Source organism: Podarcis bocagei (genome assembly GCF_964188305.1).
Source record: "Podarcis bocagei genome assembly, chromosome: 5".
In the NCBI taxonomy this organism is placed as follows: Eukaryota; Metazoa; Chordata; class Lepidosauria; order Squamata; family Lacertidae; genus Podarcis; species Podarcis bocagei.
The window spans coordinates 53,991,623-54,008,183 of record NC_138129.1 but is presented as its reverse complement, the minus strand read 5'-3'; the positions used below and the strand labels follow the sequence as shown (position 1 = coordinate 54,008,183).

General features: G+C 45.7%; 1 protein-coding gene across 1 annotated transcript; it reads right to left on the bottom strand.

The window, feature by feature from the left end:
• Positions 1 to 138: 138 nt before the first annotated feature.
• Positions 139 to 16,444, bottom strand: HECTD3 (HECT domain E3 ubiquitin protein ligase 3). The gene is made up of 21 exons (XM_081195671.1): positions 15,903 to 16,444; positions 14,608 to 14,768; positions 13,308 to 13,400; positions 12,879 to 13,014; positions 10,917 to 11,032; positions 9,786 to 9,899; positions 8,353 to 8,435; positions 7,456 to 7,621; positions 6,976 to 7,057; positions 6,430 to 6,612; positions 5,286 to 5,338; positions 4,801 to 4,865; positions 4,163 to 4,266; positions 3,680 to 3,799; positions 3,088 to 3,177; positions 2,464 to 2,670; positions 2,240 to 2,369; positions 1,593 to 1,667; positions 1,080 to 1,161; positions 737 to 808; positions 139 to 345 (listed from the first exon to the last, which is right to left on the bottom strand). Exons 1-21 carry the CDS (start codon positions 16,257 to 16,259, stop codon positions 261 to 263), a joined length of 2,574 nt encoding a protein of 857 aa, XP_081051797.1. The 5' UTR covers positions 16,260 to 16,444; the 3' UTR covers positions 139 to 260.
• Positions 16,445 to 16,561: the final 117 nt, after the last annotated feature.

Here is a 16,561-nt window from a genome sequence, read left to right as displayed (position 1 = left end):
TGCCATTGTCCACTTGCTGGCAACTTGTGTCAGAAATGAAGAGTTTTTCACCATTCCCATTTTTTGTTTTGGGCTCACTAAAATCCAAGGGGGCAGGCTGTCTGTTTTATTGTATCTGTTTATCAATAATCTGCAAGCTTCACACTTGGTAATTTATTATATATACACATACATGCTTTCTGGATCTTGATAGTAAGAGATTATTGCATGTAGGAACTATGTAACACAGAAGAAATGGTTAACAAGACCTCAAAATAGACTCACTCCTCCCATGGGCTCACATCTGTGTCAATAGCCACACAGTTATAAGCCGCATAACGCAACTTTTCCTCGCAGACTTTGGCCCTATAAGTGAAAAAGAAGAATCACATCAACATTTTCACGTACTTTCTGGTTATCCCAAACTCATCTCTGACTCCCCGAGATGCTATGCTTCTGTAATTAACACCCCACATTGCTGATACTCCCATCTCCATGCATATTATTCTCAATGGCAGCCACACTTACCAGTACATTAGCCTACTTCTTAGCCCTTCCCCATATCTCCCCCACCATAATCCGCTTTGCATTGCCGCACTAAAAACTGGGCATATCATGTCCCTGGTCACTTGGTGATACTCTAGGCACCTCGAACTCATGTTCTTCCCATGTCACAGCCCCCCAAACCTTTCAGCTGCCTTTCCCAGGTCTGTGCCACAACCACCCTTGCCCAAGAGATTTATAGAACAAGACTTACGAAGCATAGTTTGGCAAAAAAAGTGTGCTGGAGCAGGTGGAAGATTCAGGAAGTGCATCAGTGGTTTCAGAGCTTTGAGAGAAGAGATAACAAATCAGTGAGATCTGTGGAGAAGGCTTTACCACACAACAGAAATACAAAATGGCTGCCAATCCATCATCACTCACTCTGCAATATGAAGCACATTAACAGAACATAAGGAGAGCCCTACACGTCAGATCAAAGGTCCATCTTGTTCAGCATCCTTTTCTCACACTGGGTAACCAGCTGCCCATGGGAAGCCCGCAAGCAGAACTTGAGCACAACAGCACTCTCCCCACCTGTCTATTCCCACAACACTCACCCTAATTTGTCAGGATAGATATAAATCCGAGCAGGAAGTCGGCTTCTTCCAGTAACAAACCTCAGGAAGCGACTGCGATCCTCTGAGGGGAAGAGTACACAACCATCAGAAACTCCCAGGGAGATCTCACCAAAAGTTATTATTCACAACAAGCTTGCCCAGTATGCATGTAGGAATGAAAACAAGACCCAAGCTTTGACTGGGAGCCAGCCAATGTTCGAGGTGGGAGTGGAAACTGACCCTCCTAAACAGGGGGAACCATTCAGTCGGGGGAGCTGTTGTAATAGCCTGTAATAGCCTGTTTGGGGCTATTTTTCTCCATTCCCATCTCCCATTGCCACATTGCGGTGACTCCCTCCAAGTTAAGTCTCTTAAAAACAAAACCACTTTCTGGGAGTGGTTATGAGCCGCAGTGGGAGGAGCCTCTCAAAACTCACTGAACCTGCAATTCATAGCACAGATTTCTTCACATCATCACTCCACAACAGTGTGCATTTGCTAACATCTACTTACCGTTAGTAAAGTTGTTCAAGGCTTCCCAGAAATACTGAATTCTAGTATCTGATGGTTCAAAATCCTCAAAGCGAGCTGTGAGAAGAAGAAAAACAGATACATGGTGCAGGTTACGGGAAAAAATATTGCTGGCACAGAACCAAGGTCCAACTGAAGGGGAGGAGGAAAGATGGTATGCCCATTATTTGGGCAGAACACATTAAGGAAGAATGGAATATATACCTAGGCACATGGATAAGAGGTGCGAATATGCTAGCTCAAAATCATAGTACAGTGGTACCTCGGGTTACAGACGCTTCAGGTTACAGAAGCTTCAGGTTACAAACTCCGCTAACCCAGAAATAGTACCTCAGGTTAAGAACTTTGCTTCAGGATGAGAACAGAAATCGTGCAGCGGCAGCACAGCGGCAGTGGGAGGCCCCATTAGCTAAAGTGGTACCTCAGGTTAAGAACAGTTTCAGGTTAAGAACAGACCTCCAGAACAAATTAAGTTCTTAACCCGAGGTACCACTGTACAACCCACTGATATGGCATTTGTACTGTGAATCTCCACTCAGTGCAGTAGCTGAATGTGGAGTCGCCACATGTTTTATGATGACATCATGCGGTATGTTACCCATGAAGAGTACAAGGTCTCCCACACTTACTGAGCTTCTTTAGAGCCTCAACAGTAACTTCAGGGTCACCACAGACCTTCTTCTCCAGTTCCTGCCAAGTGAGCAGATCCAATACTGCCTGGGGCACTACCTTGAGAAGTCCAGCCTGCATGGCCGCAAGCTGAGAGAGCCAGGAAAGAAGAGACAGATGAGATGGGGCAAGGAACCACCAGTCAGCACCAAAATCCTATTGCCCGAATGCTATACTGAATTACCTGCTCCTTGCTCTCATTTAGCCGTGCCTTCTGCACCAGGCGGATGAAATCCAAGCGGTCCTCATAGTGCACCACAGTGCGAGTGCCACCTGGAATAAGCTCCACCATACACTGGTCGCTCAGCACAGTGGTGTACGTCAGCTCATGCCCAAACTTGAACTCAAAGGTCTCTTTGTCCATTCCTTCCATCATCTCCAGAAGCTTCACCTGAAAACAAGGAAAGGGATAATCTCACCTATGCCCAAGAAAGCAAGGAAGTGGGAGACAGGGATTTCATAAAAAAAAAAACCCATAGCCATAAATAAACAGTTATTATAAGATATTGCCAAACACTTTCCATCACCTGGAAGCATGCATTATGTCTAAAACTGTGCAGCTGTTATGGTTGGAAGCTGCAGTATTTGTGTGTGGACCATTACTATGTGTTCAACATCATGAAATGTTGAAGGGAGTTTACTTACATACCCCTTCAACCTCACCACTGGCAGTTTTAGAAAACAAAATGAAGCCAGCTGCTCTGCCATGCCAGTATCCAAATCCATAGGCCATGCAGACAAATCCTAAATAGAAATCTGCACCCCATGTTTCAATAGCGACTCCTAGATACACGTCCCGGTGACTCACCAGCACAGAGTCAACAGCAGGGAAGTCCTTGCTCCAGCTCACTTCCTCCCCTGTCAGTTGCTTCCAGACAAAGCCAGGCAGGGCCAGGACCTTAAAGATAAGAGGAAGGAGAGATGCAGCACTGCAACACATTGCCTCCAGATGTGGTCTTTTGTGTCCCACTATGCTCAAAGGAAATGTTCAGGAAGGAAGACAAGGCAGTTCCCAGATCTGATTTTAAAAGAATGCTTGCGATTATGAATGATTAGAAAACAATTTGGCACAGTTAGGAAGAAGAAGAAGAGTTTGGATTTGATATCCCGCTTTATCACTACCCAAAGGCGTCTCAAAGCGGCTAACATTCTCCTTTCCTTTCTTCCCCCACAACAAACACTCTGTGAAGTGAGTGGGGCTGAGAGACTTCAGAGAAGCGTGACTAGCCCAAGGTCACCCAGCAGCTGCATGTGGAGGAGCAGGGAAGCGAACACGGTTCACCAGATTACGAGACTACCGCTCTTAACCACTACAACACACTGGCTCTCCAGGTGGAGAAGGAAAGTCTGGCTTCCACCACCAGTATCAAAGAAAGATACAGCCTTCATCCTATACTCACCAGGAACTCCTTGCCACGCAGGGCGGCTCCCATGATTTGCCCAATCCACTCATATTTTGTGAACTCTTTGCAGGATGGGTTGGGGACATACATGTCTCGGGCCTCTCCGGTACCACTGCCCTGAAACAACAGACAGTTCAGCTCAAATGTCCTGATAGGGACATAAAAATGAATGTTAAAACACATGTACAATCCAGTCTCTTTGCAGTAATTTCCCCATGGAATAGTGGCACACTAAATTTCCACACTGACCAGGACTAAGCAGAGGGTGGATACATAAGGAATAAAAGTTGGATTCTGGAAAAGCTGGAACCAAAGGATAGTGCTTTGGTGTCCATATTCTCCCTCAGAGAGCACTGCCTCCTAAGCACTTTCCTTTCTCCAGAGCTTGCCCGAATCTTCACGTTGACAGTCTCTTGAGACTCATGCTGCTCTAATATCCTTAAGAGGAGGAAAGGGTTAGCTTCATCAGGGAGCAAGCACCTGGTTGGACGTGCGGACGAAAAAAGGCAGCGGCACTGGTGTCTCAGCTGAACTAGGACACAGCTCCTCAGACATATCAGCAATGCTGTCTCGGAAACCGCCACCTGGGAGAGAGAGCGCATGGAAGTGTGTGATCAGCTTTGCTATGTTGTCACCACCTGCTTGCGTTCCTGAATACATTAGCTGGATTTCAGATTTTCCCACTCCCGCTCTTGAGGCCTATCCAATTTTCTGTAGGATGCAGAAAACCCTAAGCGGACACAAGAAAAATATTTGAAACTATGTTTCCTCCCTGCCAAAATCTCTTCACACCTGGCATTCTCCCTGGTGGACACATTGGAGGAGCGGGGCTCAGGCCTCTGTTGAACTCTTCTGCTGTAACCAATACTTTGATTGCCTTCTAGTCTTGGTTTAACAGCCAACTCAAAGGCAGCAGCAGAGTTCTCAACACTGAACTGCTGTACTACAAATCACCATCCTTATTGTTTATGCTCCTAACCAGAACTCTGTTCAAATAATAACAATCTCCGCAACTGACTCAAAAGAAAACCCAAATTTTCAGCTTCAAACTGTGGAAACAGTCAGAGATCAAATTTCTATTAGCTACCATTTTGGACTACACAAAGTGCAAAACTTACCCTGATCAATGATGCCCTCAGCAATGAATTTACACTCCCACCACTGGTCATAACGCAGCGGCCACCTGAGATGAATGAAAAATGGTCACTTAAACCTGCCTGTGGAGGTCTGCAGGAGGCACGGCATTGCTGGTGAAAGTGCAATTATTCTAGCGCCTCTCTTTCCCAGTTGGAAATCTTTTGATATATTATTATTATTATTTCCATTTCATTTCTATACTGCTTTATATTTTTAAGAAATATGGTAATAGTGCCATATTTCTGTGTGGCCCAGAACCTACTAAGGTCCTTGAATAACTGGTGTGTTGCAAATATTTGGAGTAAGCTCTCATTTATTAAAATAAGGCTCTGTTTTCTTTCCAAGGATTCAGCTTTCACTTTACTTGAAACTTTGTGGTGCTTGGCATTCAGGTACTTAGGCTAGAGACACCAAGCTGGAAGGGGCACGGAAGACAGACAGGTGGCTGCTGAATGAAAAAACTCACCTGTAATCCAGGGCCTTCTCATACTTGTCAGAAGGTTTTAGGCCTTCATATACCTAGGAAAGCAGACAATGCAGCAGAGGCATTAAGAGAAGAATCCTGGGCAATGTGCTTACAAATAGCAAAGCGGGAATAGGCGTCCTCTGAAGGTCTTGATGAATTTGTTACACAAGGACTGGCAATAGGCAACATGCACCAAAGATGTACAAGAAGTTCTTTTTCACACTGCACAGTCAGGCAGATCCCTATCAACCACCAAAGTATGTGTAGCAAAGGACACACATCAAATTAAAAGGCTAGTGTGACAAAGTGGCTACTATAGCTAGGGTTGGATGTAGGAAACCCAAGTCAAAACCCTGCTCAGCCATGAAGTTTATTTAACACACTTGGGCAAGTCACTAACCCCACAACATTAAGAATAAAAAGGTATAACCTCATTTATGTCAGCTTGAGCTCATTGGTGAAAAGACAGGATAAAACAAACAGTAAACAAGCAACGAACTACAATTTCCAGTTACCCCAATGCCTTAGAAATGAGAATGAACCATAAACACACAATTCCTGCAAATCTGAACTAACATACACCTTGAAATTAGAGTTCAGAGAAGCGTGAACTAATTGGTTCTGGGAAAGGTTTGAACCAGGTAAGTTAGTTATTGAATCCCATGTGAAAGAGGAAATAATAATAGTTTTATCATTTTATCTGAGGTACATTGTGCATGTGCGTCACCAGCAGCCACTGCTGAATTTCTTCTTATATTATAAAGTGAAGGGCTCCAAAAACACACGGCTCCCATTAGCATTGTGCAGCACAGTAAATGAGCAAAATGGCTAGGGAGGGTGAAGCAACTGTGAGCTCCTCTCCCTGAGCCTGTATGCTCATGTAGTCATGCCAAGCCAGGGTTTGGGTTAGTGTGACATGTAAACCAGGCCACTGAGTGGGACTCCCAACCACACAGAAGCTGCATCACCCTGCAAAACTGTTTGCTGAGCTTATGCTCAGAGATGGATCTTGCTTTGAAGGTATAGGCTGAAAAAGCACTTCTGGAGTACAATAGGAGGAACACGTGTAGCAGGTTGCAAAGGCAGAAGACTCCCCCCATCCCTCTTGCCACAGAGTACCTGCTAGTGGGTGAGCTGGCCTTACCTGAGTGAAGACTGTGTTTTTGCAGCTGGGGTCAAGTGCAGGATTGTCACGATGCTCCATGGCCAGGCGACGGTTGATGTAAAGCCGTGGCATGAAGTTGGGCTTGCTAGTCTCTGAGTCTTTGAGGCACTGGGTGATTAGCACTGTACGTCTTTTGGACAGCAACAGGAACTGTTTGATGTGCTATCACGGGCAAAGCAATGCTGGGTCAAAGTCAGGAATATCCTGCACGGTCCTTCTCCTACTTTACAAACCAGCTGGCTCTACTGCCAACATCACTGCAAACTATTCTAGCACCTCTCTTTCGCAGTAGGAAATCTTTTGATAATTATTATTTCCATTTCATTTCTATACTGCTTTATATTTTTAAGAAATGAAAAGTCTCAAAGCAGTTTACAACCTACCTTAAAAGATCAGATAATAAAACAATCCAGAATGAAATATTACCAAAGAAAGTCAAATATAAAGTAGACCATTCAAAGCAATGGTTTACTTCCCTAAGATAGAAAACACAGAAATTGGGAATCAGAAAGTCCCTCGCCTCACCTTGAGTTGGCTGAAGGTGCCAAGTGTGTAGTCCCAGGCTGGAACAAGATGGTGAAGAACACTATCCAAGATCTTGATAAACCTGCCCAAACCAAAAGCGCAATAAATAAATACCAACGTTGCCATTGCAGATGGCGGCAGAGTAACCAGACGTGTTAAATTTGACCCCTACATTTACTCCTACATTTCTTGCTATCTCTGTTGGCTTCCCTCCCTATTTCACCCGATGAGCTGATTAAGCAGGTGAGGATTTACAACTACAGGTGAAACAAAACAAAAGGAAACAATAAATAAATTCAATAGGGTTTTACAGCACAGACACCTAGTGCTGTACCACAGTGCATGTACACGCACATGCTCAGCCCACTACCACCACAATGACTGTGGGAGCTCTCGCTCTTTGAGGCATTTCATATTGCAAAACAAAGAAATGCTGACAACAACAACGGCAATGTTCCTCAGCCCTGCCCTGCTCCATACCTCTGGATGATCACAGCCCGCCGATAGAGCACATCAGGGTCTCTTCCCTCCAGGCGAGGATACCTCACCAGGTTGGCTGGCTGAAACATATCTGCATTGAGCCCCAGTTCCCGTTGCCGAGAAGATTTGATCTTTATTCCCCGTAGCCGAACATCTATCCCATCATCTGTATTAAAAGGGAAGAACAAAGCAGCTTAAGACACATCGGTCAAATAGGGAACAGTTTCTCCAGGAGGCGGGAGAGAAATACTGGGGGGAAGAGCAGGGATGAGGGTCTCTCTTTGGGTCACTTTAAGTGACCCATGGTTATCACAAATTGGCGGGGGGGGTGACTACTGGAGAAATTCCAGGGCTTTATTCATCACTTGCCACAAAAACAGCAGACCTGTGGTGGCTTAAAGATTAATAAATGTATTGTGCCTTTGCTGTTTTTCCTAGATAAAATAATCACAAAAAGGCATCCACCAAAAGGGAAGCACCAGGGCAGCTGTCAAAGCAGTGAACCACTAAGGATAATCATCATCATCATCATCATCATCATCATCATCATCATTTATCCCCAGCCACTCTGGGCGGCTTCCAATAAAATATTAAAAATACAATAAATCATCAAACATTAAAAACTTCCCTAAACAGGGCTGCATTCAGATGTTTTCTAAAAGTCAGATAGTTTTTTATTTCCTTGACATCTGATGGGAGGGCATTCCACAGGGCAGGCACTACTACCGAGAAGACCCTCTGCCTAATTGTACTCTGACTCTAGATGGAACCTGCCAGGGTACGTAACTACAGAGGGAGTGAAATTCTAAAGTGCAGCATTTAGAGAAAAGCAGGGAGATCATGGCACCCCACCTCCCAGGGATTAGTAGGCGCATCCCCAAACTGACACCCACACACCTCTGCATTCCACAATGCGGATTTCAATGACAGGCAAGTGAGCAGTCATGTCTTCCAGCACACACACATCCCCGATGTAGCTCCTGGAGACACAAAAACATCTATTTCCTCTTGCACAAGGTAGGCTTACCACCCCCCTCCAAAACAGAAATCCTTTAATCTTACATGCTCAGGGGAAGTTACATCAAGGGGGATGTGGGAGCCAGAAACCAGAACTCCTGGGATCTGTTTCCAACCTTCTGGGTGCCCTAAAGTGATCCATCAATCACCTTCAGATAGTTTTTGAAGGGAGCACAGGGAACTTTTATGCTCACGAAGGCAGTGGGTTGGGGTGAACCACACTGTATGTTTCTCCCTGAGACACTGTAGCACCCAATGGTAGGTTTATGCATTACCTCAGGAATATGAAAGATGCCAGGAAATGTCTCCTCGTAGTATAGAGCAGAGATGGGGAGTCTGTGACCTTCCAGACTGTATCTCCCATCTTCCCTGATCTTGCTGAAGGACAACTAGAGAGCCACAGTTTCCCCATCCCTTGCATAGATAAGTATTTACCACACTTTAAAAAGTATTGCATTTGGGGTTGGCACTTTACTGTGGACCTCCAGTCTGCCCTGTGTGTGGCTTTATGTTTTTGCCCTTTGTACTTTATAGCCTTGAGTCGCATTTGAATTTTGTACATACTGCATTTTACTGGACTGGTATAAACATGTGTTAGTTTCCCAGGTGCTGTAGTGTTTGACTGGGGTTGGTGGTTGGACTATTAACTATGTTCCTTGATGTTCACTTATCTCTGAGGTCATATACTGGGCTCTGATTGTGTGTCTTTGGGGTTATAAGGCTGTGTACACTTATATATCAGTTGCTATGGACAGAGGGAGAACTAATGGCAGAGGATAGATAAACTGGGAGTGTCATGGGCATAGCCAGGGGGGGGAGGGGCAGCTGCACTTGCCTCAAGCCAATAAAAAAAGTTAATAATAATAATAATGAGATTTTTCCTTCCTTGAACCCGTCGGGATACAATAGGCTACAAGCTCAAAAACAAAGCGACGTCCATTAGCCGCTAACACTTCAGGTCTAGTATTTTGTTGCTTTTCTTCACCATCTGATTACAACAGAACCCCTTTCACATTCACTTCTTCTCTTCCCCTTTCCATGCCTCATGAGGTAAAATCAAAGGTGCCATAAAGGCATAGCCTAGGCATACTTGGCCCTCCAGATGTTTTGGGACTACAACTCCCAATATCCCTAGCAAACAGGACCAGCGGTCAGGGATGATGGGAATTGTAGTCCCAAAACATCTGGAGGGCCGAGTTTGCCTATGTCTGGGCTAGAGAAAGAATCTGAGCCAGATTCAGGCTCAGTTTCACACCTGGCTTTCCTCAACAAGCAAATTCTCTCCCCCCCCCCGCCTCCCTCATCTGACTCACTCATCAATGCCCACGTCACTCAGCTTCTTCAGGTTATCCCCCTCGCCACCATACACAGCCACCCTCTTGGGCATGAAATTCTCATCTGTTGTGTCCACAGTCAGGAACAGCTTCCTGAGGGAGAGAATTAAAGGGTAAACGTGAGACAACAATAAGATATAGGACAAGTTTCTGGCTTTTAAAACTACTTCCCAGAGCGCCTATGGACAATGGAGGGTCCAAATATGCTTAGAAACCTTCACGGCAAAGAGCTGAGAAATGTGGGGAAAGCGGGGGGGGGGGGCTGGCAGGCGACAGAACTGGCTATGAAGCTTCCCCCAGGCTGGACCTTTATGTGGCTTGGAGGAAAAGCTTAAACCTTCCCAGGAATGAACCAAAAAGGGCCAGAAAGACTCAGCCATTTTGAATCGAGAAGGGTGGTTTTTGTACATCACTAGTACCATATTCTGCACAAACCTATGTGATCACAGAAATCTTACTTAACAGAAAAGCCAAGGTGGGGATGCCTTTGTCTGCCATATGGAAAGGAGAGGGCCAATTCAAACAAATATTTTGCTGCAAACCTCAAAAGGGCGATTCTGAAATTGCTCAACTTTCAGTTTCATGGCAGTGGTGGAATCACAGTGGTATACGTGAGAAAAGATAATTCCTTTGTTGTTGTGATGGAGGCACAAAATAGTAGTAGCAGTATTAGTTTAATTTTCTACCCACCCTTCACCCTGAGGTCCCAGAGTGTGAAACAACCATTTAAAATACAGCACTAAAAACAATTCAAAACAACTTACAGTCACAAAAATAGTGTGGGTCCCAAAAATATGCATCTCAAGTGTCAAAGGCCAGTTTCATCTTCAGCACCAAACTTAAAGCCTCATAGCACCTAACTAGAAGTCTTTTCCATGATTCCCTCTTTGGGCAGGAAGAAGCCCAAGCACAGAACAAGACCAACCTTCATGGGCATTAACATGACCCAGCTGCTCTTGATGCAGCTTTCACACTCAGTGAGAGCAGAGGAAACAGGGTTTAACTACAATAGTACTTATAGGAAATGGCTGATTAGGCCAGGACAGCGAAGTGTCTGCCAGTGATGTCCCCACATATAAGGAATAGGCTAGTAAAGGATAGGGAACTCACTTGATAATAGTCCCTTTCTTCATGTTGAGACGGACCCAGTGCTGACCCTGAGACCCATCACTCTCCCAGTAGGTGTCTGCATGGTTGTCTGTCAGGCATGAAACATTGAATTCTTCCTGAGGGAAGCAAAGACAGACTGAGGGGAGTTAGAAATATCCATGTAATAGCTTGCTTTCAGGCAACCCACAAGATCCCTCCCAAGAGGACGCCAACTCTAGAACCTCAGACAGGAACTTTTAGTTCCAGACACTCAGGCATCCAGCTGCACCTTCCTACTATCCCTGAAAATAACAGAACACATCTTCCTCCTCCCTCAAGGCTTCCTGGATTTTTACCACTCTCCATTCACCTAGGAGAGGCAACCTGCAGACCTATGAAGAACGGTAGAGTGTCTAGCACTGATCAGGGTAGTTAAGCGTTATCAAATTTCAGAGAAAGACTTGATGACCACTAAAATCAGCAGATGGCCAACTTAATCTGAAAGTTTGCAGACCTATGCCAAGACAACACAGAATTCAGAAGTGTATATATTCCTACAACTATAAAAGTTGATCAAGTAAAACACATTATTTCACACATTATTTTATTTCATTTTCTGGAACCAAGAGAACAACTGTCTAATAACCCATTCCAGGGGCCGGTGAAGTTCATTTCATGGGTAGAGCCCTACCATTAGGCAGAATAAGGCAGTCGCCTTGGACAGCAGATTCTGGAGAGTGGCAAGATTTTGGAGGACAGAGCTGTGTGCCACATGGTCTACCCTGTACCCCAAAGCTAACCTGCTGCCCCCAAGTGTGGCTGGCCTGTCCCCAGTGTTAAAATAAGATTCAACCGCCAGTCTAGTTGTACATAGCATTGGAAGGGAGTATCATTTTATCCTTTGCCTCAGACAGCAAAATCTCTTCATTACCAGCAAAGAGACACCCAGAGTCTGTTTACACAAATAAGTTATCCTGATCTAACAAATTCTTAACTCAGTTCACCCTAAGGTTATAGATATCAACCAGAAGTTATCTGTTGTCACAATCTGGCTGGCTCCCAGACTTAATAAGCAGCAAGTAGATGTTGTCAGTTTACAAGCAGATTTATTAAACACCATCATTGTACAGTGGTGCCTCGCAAGACGAAAAGAATCCGTTCTGTGCTTCTCTTCGTCTAGCGGTTTTTTCGTCTTGCAAAGCAAGCCCATTGACGGATTAGCGGATTAGCGCTATTAGCGGCTTTTAGCGGCTTATCTGCTGATCGGATCAGCTGATAAGCGTCTTAGCGGCTTAGAAAAAGGGGGGAGGGGAAAAAACCAGCAGGAACTCGCAAGACATTGTCGTCTTGCGAAGCAAGCCCATAGGAAATTCGTTTTGTGAAGCACCTCCAAAACGGAAAACTCTTTCGTCTAGCGAGTTTTCCGTCTTGCGAGGCATTCGTCTTGCGGGGCACCACTGTACTCAGAGCAGCTCCCATGGGCTACTGTCTCTTTCAAGATGTTGAGGCATCTGGGCTTTGATTTCGGCGCCAACAGGAAGCACGCCAGAACCTCGCCTTCCACTTCCTTGATTGACACCTTTCCCTGACCCTCGTTAACCTATGGGAATGGGGAGATTCTGGCTGGCCTCCTACCTTTTCCTCTGATGAATCATCCCTCCCCTATGTTGTTGCTAGGGTCCGCTTATCAGCGACTTGGCCTCTCTCCAGCCTCCTCTTCTCTGGCTGAGGAGAAGGGGTTGCGGGCGACTGTCTTCAAACAGCTGAGAAGGAAGCAAAACTACTCCTTCCTCCTCTGACTCTCTGTCCCCCTCATCACCCTCATCGTCCCTCTGGGAAGCCCTGTCCCCGATATCTGCCTTTGCAAACCCTTTAATATTAGCAAATGATGGCCTAGTGGTTAGGATGCTGAGGCAACAAGGGACAGTATGCATGAAGGCAAGGTCTCTATGCAAAGGAGCCTGGTTGATAGAGACACTTTACCGTGTAGGAGGACACATCAATGCTGTCCACATATTGCTTGATGCTGCCCAGATTCTCATCTTCCTTGCCAATGTGGTCATAGAGGAAATGCACCAAGTCCTCATCACATTCATAGCTCCATGTGGGAGGTACAAATCTAAAATGGCAATAATTGGTGTTAATAGTACAGGATGAGAGAGAGAGCTGCGTTTACAGAAATTTACATCCCCGATCATACTCTCCACTACCCAATTATATCCTCCAGGATATTATTTTTACTCCCACTTCTGCACAAGCACTACTCCCAATAGAATTAAGTCCTCAGGCGTACAAAGCCTGGATAATATGTAGAAACGTCCAGTGCCGCAGGCCCAGTTACCACTTTCAAATTAAGTGCATTGGCTGCCCCACGTTTTCTTATTGCTGTAAAGGAGGTTGCATGCCCTTTACCGGAGTCTCTCTACCGCAGCTGCATCTGGCTCCATGATTTTTGGCTTTGCCCCAAGACGGAGGGAATATGTTAAATCCACCACCTGCTCCCATCTGGAAAAGGGAAAAAGGAAAAAGGCAGAATTAACAACTATAAACTTCTGTGTAAGCAAACAGAAATCGGAAAAGTTCTAACTGCATTATTAGCTACTAAAACAAGGGATAAGTATCTGAGAATAATTCAAAGGGTTGATATATAGCCCTTTGTTTAATGCTACAGAGGATCTAATTTATAATGCTTATAGTAATAATAATTTTTGCTGCTATTAAAATGAAAAACCTTACATTTATTAGATAAAACAACAAAATGGACACACAGAACTTAACACATCTTAGACTTACTGATAAGGTTTGAGCCACGTGATGTGTGTGTTTGTGTGTGTTTGCATACATTTTTGACACAGTTGTGAATATCCCTTTTTTACAACTTTGGGAGCTATAGACAGGAGTGACAGTGTTTGCAGTGCAGTAGCTGTACTCCTTGTTCCCCCAAAAGACATTCAAAGTGAGGGCAACACTTCCTACTTTCACTCTGAACTGGCTTCGTTACATCACCACAGTCTAATCTGATTGTCTGTTTTCCACTGTAATGTCACTACACCGCTTATTTGATCCCCAATTGGCTGCAATAACGTAATCCAGAAGAAGAGAACCTCTCTCCCCCTTGGCACACAAGCTATAGATCAGAGGAGGAAATCAGCCATCAGGAAAGAAGCAAACAAGAGATGAACCACCTGAGAACATATGCCACTCCCCCCCCCAAAAAAAAAACTTTGAAATTTTGGTACTGATACAAATTTCTATTAGAAACTAAGAACTGAATGTAGGCAAAATGCTCTTGGTTGATTCCGTTAGCAAAATGATTGGAAGCTACTAATTTAGCTTGCAACCATAGGTATTTCTGAAAGTCACACATTCATTGATAGTATTATGTATTTGCTTTGGCCACCTCATGAGAAGAGAAGACTCCCAGAAAAAAACTCTTATGTTGGATAAGATTGAGGGCACAAGGAGAAGGGGACGACAGAGGACGAGATGGTTGGACAGTGTTCTCGAAGCTACCAGCATGAGTTTGACCAAACTGCGGGAGGCAGTGGAAGACAGAAGTGCCTGGTGTGCTCTGGTCCATGGGGTCACGAAGAGTCGGACATGACTAATCGACTAAACAACAACATGTATTTGCTTACAATGAGTGCCTTCCCCAATGGTCCTCCTCAAAAGCCAATCAATCCAAACAAAATGTAGAGATGGTTTTCAGTACCTGATTACAGGCTTATAATCCACCCCAAAGAGTTGTTGCTGCCTCTGGATTCTCTCCATCGATTCCACTGGCACCAGCCTGTCCCCACCATCTGCATGCTTACACATGAGTACCCAGCCTTCCTCCAGATCACAGCCAATCTTGAATTCCTCCAGCTGCTCCTATGAGGGAAGAATATGAAATCGTATGTCCAGTACAAAATACGACATTGGAGATAACTAAGAAATCCAAACAGTTTATCAAATCCTCATACATCATACAAAGAGATTTACACAGATGGTTAGGAACACTGATTATCCATAGAGAAATGCACAGCTCCTACTAATTGATTAAAAACCAAAATGCATGTCTTTAGTCTGTGCTAATGAGTGTCTATGACTACTTTTTCTAGTCTCTACAGACCAACAACAGTCCCCTTTCTCACTTGAAAGAATGCACATGCATGCACTGTCAACAAAACGGTATTAAACTGTCCTTCCAATTATAATTATAAGAAATTTGCTGAATTCTAAAAGATTGTAGGAGGATGCCCAGGTATACATGCATAGGAATTACTGAGGTTTACTAGCAATAGCCTTTGAGGGCCATGCAGTTATCAAAAAAATCTCCCCAACTATGATAAGGAACATTGTTGGTATTACAGCTGTTTGCATATTCCTTACTGTTGCTATTTCCCAAGTGCAAAATGTGGCAGCCAGTTTATTGCCACACTAATACTAAAAGGGAAAATGATAACCAAGGCAGGAAAAAAACAACATATGGGCCAGGAAAAGCTGAAAGGCTCTTCTGTCAGCTAAATTCGTATCAAGGAACCATAAAACTAGCTGATAGTAATCTATGTCTGTAAACAGTGTACAGGAATACTTGTGCCCTGTGACACCATGCTTGAGTGCACATGTAGGACACAGCCCCAAAAAGCAATGGGAAAGAGAGGATGAGATGCCTATGTTTATCTCTGTTACATGTGTCTTAAGCCTACATCTACATTTGCTCTAGCATGCAAATTATGTAAGTTGGGGGGGGTGTCAACCCCAAAACATTTGAAATTGTAATAACGGCTCAAGTGCCTCTGAACATGGGTAGAGTGCATTTCCATCCTCTTCAAAAAGCATCCTGGCTGGGTTGCCAGTTCACACCAGGAATTAAGGACAGCAGGAATCATTACATGGTCGGAGGAATGTGGCGCTAGCAGGCTGGAGCCCTGGCAATTTACCCTCCTCGAACTTCCGCGTTCAGCGGGTGCGGGTGCCCGTGCGCTGCAGGCCCCGCCGGAGGCTACACCTTGCCACACTCACCTTTGTCAGCTTCACCCAGAGCCCGTGCCCGTTGCAGTATTCCTCGCCGCTGGCTCGGATGCACGAGCCCTTGCGCAGCTCGATGGTGCCCCTGCCCAGGCCCTTCCTGCCGCCCGACCCGGAGCCGGCGCCGGCCTTGCTGGGGTTCTCCCATACCGACAGCAGGGTCCGGCCGGAGGCCGAGGCGGGCCCGGGGGCGCTGGGGTCCTTGCAGATCTTATACTGCACCTCGCGGGGCACGTAGCACAAGGCGGCGGGCAGCGGCTCCGCGCGCGTCAGGCACCCGATCGCCTCGCTCAGGAAGCGCAGCCGGCCTAGCAGCTGGTGCGGCGACTCGCCCGCCGTCGGGGGCATCATCCTGGCCGCCTGCAGCCGCCGAGGCGGGGTTGGCCCAGAGGGAGCAGCCGCCGCAGGAGCAGCTCCGCCGGTGGCCCCTTCCCTCCCGTCCCGATTCTGGCAGGCGGCGAGTCTTTCCCCAGCGCAGCGACCGGGAGGAGGGCGGCTGCGGCTGCTTCCTGCTACTCTCGCCCTCCTTCCTCCTAGGTTCTGCCGGGTGTACCGTAAAGCAGCCTCTATCGGCGGACGGCTGAATGAGCAAGCCTGGCATGCAAGAAGCCAGGGGAACCGCACAATGGGAATGGGTCGGCGGCAAGCGCCGG